This window comes from Limulus polyphemus, unplaced genomic scaffold (assembly GCF_000517525.1).
Source record: "Limulus polyphemus unplaced genomic scaffold, Limulus_polyphemus-2.1.2 Scaffold3236, whole genome shotgun sequence".
NCBI lineage: Eukaryota > Metazoa > Arthropoda > Merostomata > Xiphosura > Limulidae > Limulus > Limulus polyphemus.
The window spans coordinates 90,644-98,295 of record NW_013668846.1 but is presented as its reverse complement, the minus strand read 5'-3'; the positions used below and the strand labels follow the sequence as shown (position 1 = coordinate 98,295).

At 34.3% G+C, this 7,652-nt stretch overlaps 1 protein-coding gene across 1 annotated transcript in view; it reads left to right on the top strand.

Annotated features, from left to right (window-relative positions):
* Positions 1-6,901, top strand: part of LOC106468959 (protein Wnt-4-like) — a 36,521-nt gene extending 29,620 nt beyond the window's left edge. The window contains exons 4-5 of the mRNA XM_022397357.1: positions 975-1,240; positions 6,533-6,901. Of these exons, the coding sequence (XP_022253065.1) occupies positions 975-1,240; positions 6,533-6,734 (468 nt within the window). The 3' untranslated portion in view covers positions 6,735-6,901. The remainder of the gene's footprint in view (positions 1-974; positions 1,241-6,532) is intronic.
* The last annotated feature ends 751 nt before the right edge of the window (positions 6,902-7,652 follow it).

The window sequence follows — 7,652 nt, the reverse complement described above, 5'->3', positions numbered from 1 at the left end:
CGTTGGTAAAAGAGTAGCCCAAGAATTTGCGGTGGATGGTGATGACTAGCTGCCTTCCCTCTAGTCTTACACTGCGAAATTAGGGACGGCTAGCGCAGATAGCCCTCGTCTAGCTTTGCGCGAAATTCAAACAAACCAAACTGTATTTTTACCGCTGACCCACCTGAAGACTTGTTTTTTGTTTGTGGGAATTGTTAGTGGGATTGATCGTCACGTTATAACGCCCCCACGGTTGAAAGGACGAGCAAGATTTGTGGGATGGGGATAAATTACGGAACCTTGGTTCGATTCCCCGCAGTGGACAGTACGCAAATAGTCCATTGTGTAGCTGTGTGCTAGAAACAAATATACATTTACCAATTGTTATATTTATTAAAACTAATAAACCTTCGACGGAGTTTATTCAGTACTAATTACTAAGTTATATTATTCTATAAACAATAATTATTTTTCTTTTTTATTAGGAGATGTTTAAGTTCTTTAAAAGGAAAAAACATATTACAGTGAAATTTTACATCGTAATAAATACTACGATTTTGTACGGAATACTTCTTTAATAGATCTATTTTTTATGATTTTTTTTATAATTCTCTTGTGCAAAGTTACACATGGGCTTACTGAACATACCCGTCATTAATTTTGAACTGATACACTAGAGGGAGGGCAGTTAACAGTACCCACCGCCAACTCTTTGACTCCTTTTGTCTGAATGAATAGTGGGATTTGACCATCAAGTTATGGCGCACTAACGGCCTCAAAGTTCGGAACGAATTTTTGTGGTAACAAGACTCGAACCCTGAACCTTGAAATTCACAGTTCAGGTACTCTAACTACTAGTAAAGAGAGAGAAAAAATACATATTGCACTCAACTGTAGTATGAGCTTCAGTTGTAATATTTTAAGCAACACATTTGAAAGTGATCTTTAACAAAACATTGTTTTTTATGCGATTTTCTCCTCTTTGAAACGAACAGGCACTAAAGAAAAACATGGAACTGTTATGTAAGTGTCATGGAGTATCCGGATCTTGCTCCATGAGAGTCTGCTGGAAACAGCTTAAGCCTTTCCGGCAGGTTGGAGAATGGTTAACGAGGAAATTTGATGGAGCGACTCATGTACAAATAATCAAGAAACACGATACTTTGAGACTAGTTCCATGGAAGAAAGACATCAAAAAGCCAAGCAGAAAAGATCTCGTGTATCTAGAAGAGGCTCCAGATTACTGTTACAGGAATGAGACGTAAGTTATAGATTTTATTTTCTTTGCTGCAAATCTATTTTTAACTTTATTGATTACTAGTATGAATAGGATTTTATCTGGCTTGTGCCAATATCTAACGATGAGGATTACAGTAACGGTGTATTAAAAAGAGTAAATTTAAGTTTACAAATACATAGTTTAGAAATGATGTCGGGTAATGACCGTAGTGCCATCTATTAACCAATTTCGAATGTTCTGGAAGCTCTTTAACTTTCAGCCTATTTTCTTCTGTGAGATATTGCACATAAAATAAATTAAACCACATATCTATTTGGCGTGTTATGTTCATGAATAAGAAATCAGTTATAAGTATGAACGTTTAAGAAAAAATATTTATGTCACATTTTCTATTAGAATTATGAATGTAGATCTGTTTCCAACAATTACAATTAGTCGCAACATAAAAATAATAAGGAAATGAACGTCTCTAGTGGACAAATTGTAAGAAGATTCAACACTTCTCCAACACTTACAGTGTTCTCAAAGAATTTACCTCACTTTCTTTTCGTTAAAGAAGCAACATTTAAAGAAGAGCTGATAAAGTACAAATACAAAATTTTATACAAAGTGTTTTTGTAGGATGGTATTAACAACACATGATAAAGTATTTATCCAAAAAATTGAATTTGTTCAGAAATTTATAGCTTGAGACTTGTTTATTTCGGAAAATTGCACACATAGTCGTTCCTAATTTTGAACTGAAAGACTAGAAGTAAGGCAGCTAACAAAAAGTACCCATCGCCAACTTTTGGGTCGCTCTTTTCTGACCGAATATTGGGGTTTGATCGTAAGGGCCCAAAGTGCAGAGGCGTTTTTGTGGCAACGGGACACAAGCCATGGACCCTTGGACTGAGAGGAAGATACCGTCCACAGAAGATTCAACGCCAAAATATACAACTTTTTATAAAAAAATTCATTCATTTTAGCTTTGAAAACATGACCAAAAAACATATAACAGATTTGATAAAATAAATACTAATACAGGGGTTAGACAAAGTAATGAAAACATTTCACCTTTTAAACTTAAAGTTTTGATGTCTCTAAAAGGGGAAAATCTAGCTTTACGGTAATTTAACTGAACGTTCTAGTATTCTGTATCTCACTGAATATGTCTGTATACGAACAGTATATCGTTTTTCAGAGAAACATTTCAAAAATGCAACATAAAAAGACTGTCAGATTTACACAAAGATGCACAATTGTAGGCGAACGTCTAGCTAGACCCACAGTAACCCGAACGCCTAAAATAATGTCAGAAGTGGTGACAACATGGATATAGAAAAATAAAATAAAATCACATCAGACAACTATAATAGTGGTAGAAAAACTAAGTTGACAGATCGTGACAGATGAACATTAACACAAGTAGTGAGATGAAAACGAAAGACTACAGCGTCAAAAGTGTACTTAAAAGTTAACGTTACCCTACTCTCTGTCAAAACAACTTGAAGGGAGACGGCATAAGATGGGTTACCATGGTAGGCTTACCATTTAGAAACCATTAATAACACCAAAAAGACTGAGTAAAATGTGTGAAAAACACGAAAGTTTGATCCAAGATCAACGGCAGAATGGTTTGGTTAAATAATTTTTCTATTTTTCCCACGAGGAGGTTTACGGGGGAGGGGTCACACACTGTTTGCGCTTAGTCAACTATTTTTTTTTTTTTTTAGTCCTTGAGGTGCACATATCACCTTTGTTGTGAATTATGACGAACTGCGCCAAGAAATTTCGATAATTTTCGCATCCTTGTAGAGATAATGGGGGAGTCACGCAAGGGTTCGTCTGGTAAATCCGGTTGAGAAACACTGTTCTATATTATCAGTTTAAGACACATTAGAGGCTGTGTGATGCCATGGCAGCTTTTTGATGAAATAGTTTATAGCCAATGATCTCACTGAAATGTGAAGTTACAGCAAATGATTACTTAAACCTTACGGTTGACCAATTTTATTCCTATGGTGAACACTTCATTATCAGAAGGAGCTGGCCTGCTTCAGTATGACAATGCATCAAATAATACTAATAAAATTGTTAAAAAGAACAAGGAGTTCAGGAACCTAAAGTGACTAACATATTTAAATAGTACCGAACCTCTGTGGTCAATTTTCAAAGCAGATTTCTACCGCTAACATCTCTTCAACATTGAGAAGCAGATTTCTACCGCTAACATCTCTTCAACATTGAGAAGTAGATTTGATCGACGAATGGACAACCTCTTGTTTCATTAACTCCATTCCATCATCAAAGACGGCACTGTCTGATCACGGTTGGTCAGCTCCATACCAATAAATAAAATTCAGAAATTTGCAGATGTTTACATTATTTTAACGTCTGTACTTTTGTTTCACAAACAAACTGAACATAAAAACTATGCGAGGCATCAGCTATTTCTGTTGAAATATTTCGCTAAATAACTTCACCCAACCACCCCTTTGTCACGTACATTAAATGTTCAGATTATAGATAAGCAGAAATGTTGTTTCCATCGTACAAAGCTACATGATGGACTATCTGCACTTTGTTCACCGCGGGGAATCGAACCCTGGACTTTAGCGTTTTATGTCTATAAATTTACCGTTGACCCACCGGGGGACGAGATGAACAGAATTCGCGGAGCATACAAAGTAATCTTTTTCGTAAACTATGCTACACTGAAGCGTGGTGTTATACTAAATGTACATTTTGAAAATATAACACTACACACTTTACTATAAAATGCTTTGTACACCATTTTCAAATGTGTTTTACATTTTTTACTTTACTCATATGATTATTTTGCCAAACGAGATTCTGTCTGAAATGTAGCTTACAATGAAACAAATTTAAGGTTGAGTATTATTGAAAAAATGTTTTTAACTGCACGATACACAACTCCAATAAATTCTGTACCAGTGATTTCTAAATCAAAAGTTTATTATTAAAAACCTTCATACATTTTAGGCCTAATTTTTAATCATAATTTAACTGCAAAGCATACAAACAAACAAACAATCACTTTAGTGATGAAGAACATTTCAGATTTTCGCGCAAAGGGCTATCTGCGCTAGCGGTTCCTAATTTAACAGTGAAAGACTAGAGGGAAGGCAGATAGTCATTACCAACTACCGCCAACTCTTGGACTACTCTTTTACCAACGAATAGTGGGATGGACCGTTACATTATAACGCTCCCATGGTTGAAAGGGCGAGTATGTTTGGTGGGACGGGGATTCGAACCCGCGATCCTCAGATTGCGAGTCAAGCGCTCTAACCACCATCTGCATTTTACAGACTCTGAAACAACGTAAATTAATACCAGCAAAGTTGATTTAAATGTCGAGTTGCTGGTTGAAACTCTACTCATTAAACTGAACTTCGATATTTTTGTGATCATGATTTATTTTAACATAATTAAAAAAAAGTAGTTTTCAATTCCCTTTATCCTCGGCCCGGCATGGCCAGGTGGATAAAACTCTCGACTCGCAATCTGAGGGTCGCGGGTTCGAATCTCCATCCCACCAAACATGCTCGCCCTTTCAGCCGTGGGGGCGTTATAATGTGACGGTCATTCCCACTATTCGTTGGTAAAAGAGTAGCCCAAGAGTTGGCGGTGGGTGGTGATGACTAGCTGTCTTCCTTCTAGTCTTACACTGCTAAATTAGGGACGACTAGCGCAGATAGCCCTCGTGTAGCTTTGCGCGAAATTGAAAACAAACAAACAAACCCTTTAACCTTTAGTAGGACAGATGGTTCGTAGAAAATAACCAGAGATCCAATTCTCAAAAGAAAAATAATTTAATAATTGCAAAGAACACTAACCTAATCTTCTCGTTTCTAGTTATTTACCTTTCTTTGTCTCGTCAACCCTTTTGTCTTAATGCACTACACATTTATACATTGTTCGCAAATGAAACTTAAAATTCTGCACTGCCTTTTGAAACTCGAAGTTTTAAAGTTAAAAATAATATAAAAATTATACTGCGGAAGAAATTACTTTTGAAAATGTTGACACATTTTAAAATCTGTGTAAGCAAACAAATTATACAGCAATAAAATGTGAATTTAATTATTTTACATCAGTGCTATAGATTAATTATTTTACATCAGTGAGATAGATTAATTATTTTATATCAGTGCTATAGATTAATTATTTTACATCAGTGCGATAGATTAATTATTTTATATCAGTGCTATAGATTAATTATTTTACACCAGTGCTATAGATTAATTATTTTACATCAGTGCTATAGATTAATTATTTTACATCAGTGCTATCGATTAATTATTTTATATCACTGCTATAGATTAATTATTTTACATCAGTGCTATAGATTAATTATTTTATATCAGTACAATATTATAAATACAAACATTAAACTCAGGCCTGATTGTAGAGGGAAGTATATTTTAGTTAAATTGTTTGACTGTTTGAACAAAACTACATAATGGGCTGTCTGTGCTCTCTGCCTACCACGGATATCGAAACCCGGTTTCTAGCGTTGTAAGCCCGCAAACATACCGCTCTGCCACTGGAAGGCATTTTAGTTAAATTGGCACAAACCTGTAATTATTAACTATCCATCCATCCATTTTGAAAAACCTTTGTAGCTTTAAAGATTGCAAAAAATTAAACTCTTCAAGGTTTGAATACAAGAATAGCCTAAATAACTAGACCAACTAACAATACTACATATATTCCATTGTGCTATTTTGATCATGATCTATTGTTTGATTTTTCAACAACTGGTTGATTTCATGCACTTATGTTACTTCATATTGTAATAAATTCATGAAAACACTTTTTATTACAAACAGTATCCAACCTTCTCAGTTTAAAATACCTTGGTTTACTATAGTTGTTGCCAAGTGCCATCTAGCGGATTATCCTGTGTGTACGTTATCTTCTATGTTGCATAGATCAGGAAAAAAAAAGTTTAAGAGAACAGTTTAAGTTTTTACACAGTTCAAAACAGTTAGACTGAAAATGGTTAAAATTAGAGATGCTAATAAGAACTTTTCAAATATTTTCCTTTCTTGAGTGTAGAAAATGAGAAGGTTTAGTTTTTCTGTTTTATAATACTATTTGTTACCGATAAAATAATCAGTACATAATAATGCTTATAAATGTGCTTATAATAGTTTTCTTGGATAACGAGAAAAATATTTTTTATTATTATAGAAAATATATTAAAATAAATTTAGGAAAATGTCTTACATATTGATTACAATGTATGATTGTATCATTTTTTTAAACAATAATTTCTAACTTTAGTTTTTAATACTTATACAGATTAGGAGTTTTGGGAACCGAAGGGCGGCGCTGCAATAACACGAGCTACGGAATGGACGGTTGTCGGCTGCTGTGCTGTGGTCGTGGATATCACACCGTTGAGCGTGTTGTTGAGGAAAAATGTAATTGCAAATTTGAATGGTGTTGTAGAGTGGTATGCGAAAAGTGTAGATTTAAGCGGGAAGAACACTTTTGTAATTAAATACAACCAAAACGGTCTTCAGATATCAATTATATCAGAAACTAGAGTGTAGATATTGACTTACGAACAAGAGAAATTAATATTAAAAAGAAAATGGACAAGAAACTTGCCACATTCAATACAATTGCTGAAAGAACAAAACACGTTTCATTTGGCGTGATAGAAAGGTATCGTGACATCAAAAAAGAATCTATAAAAAAAATCTGAAGTGTTCTACCCGATATAAATAATTGATAGATAAAATAACAGATAATCACGCTGATGTTGCTTCACGGCTAGAACGTGATCTAAAAAATGCTGTGAATTGCAAGTCGTCACAACACAGTCTTTGCCACGTGTATGAAAAAAACACATCGTACTTGGTTGTTTCCAATTATTTTCTCCTGTCATATGGTAAGCTTAGCGAAAAAGTACTTAGTGATGTATGAACTCGTATAAAAACTTTATGTATTCGTACGGTATTTTGCACAGTTCTTTATATGGTGTCTTGTTTGTTACATTTTTTTATGCTACATTCACCTAGACCACGTACTTTATTACGTACACACAACATTTTGTGTGTAAGTCTAATGAAAAGATATGAAAACACGTTTACTTGATTAACTCAGATTTTAAAATCTGATGTCAAAGCGATGTAAACATTCATATGCTAATTTTATGCTATCAGTTGAAGAAATGTGTTAAAAGGTATGGAAACATCTTTGTTTTTACACTACGTATATATTACTCTTCAGATGCTGAGGGACAAAGTAGATTTTAAAATTTGCTGTCACAGCGATGTAAACGTTCATATCTTATCAGTTGAAGAAATGTGTTAAAAGGTATGGAAACATCTTTGTTTTTACACTACGTATATATTACTCTTCAGATGCTGAGGGACAAAGTAGATTTCAAAATTTGCTGTCACAGCGATGTAAA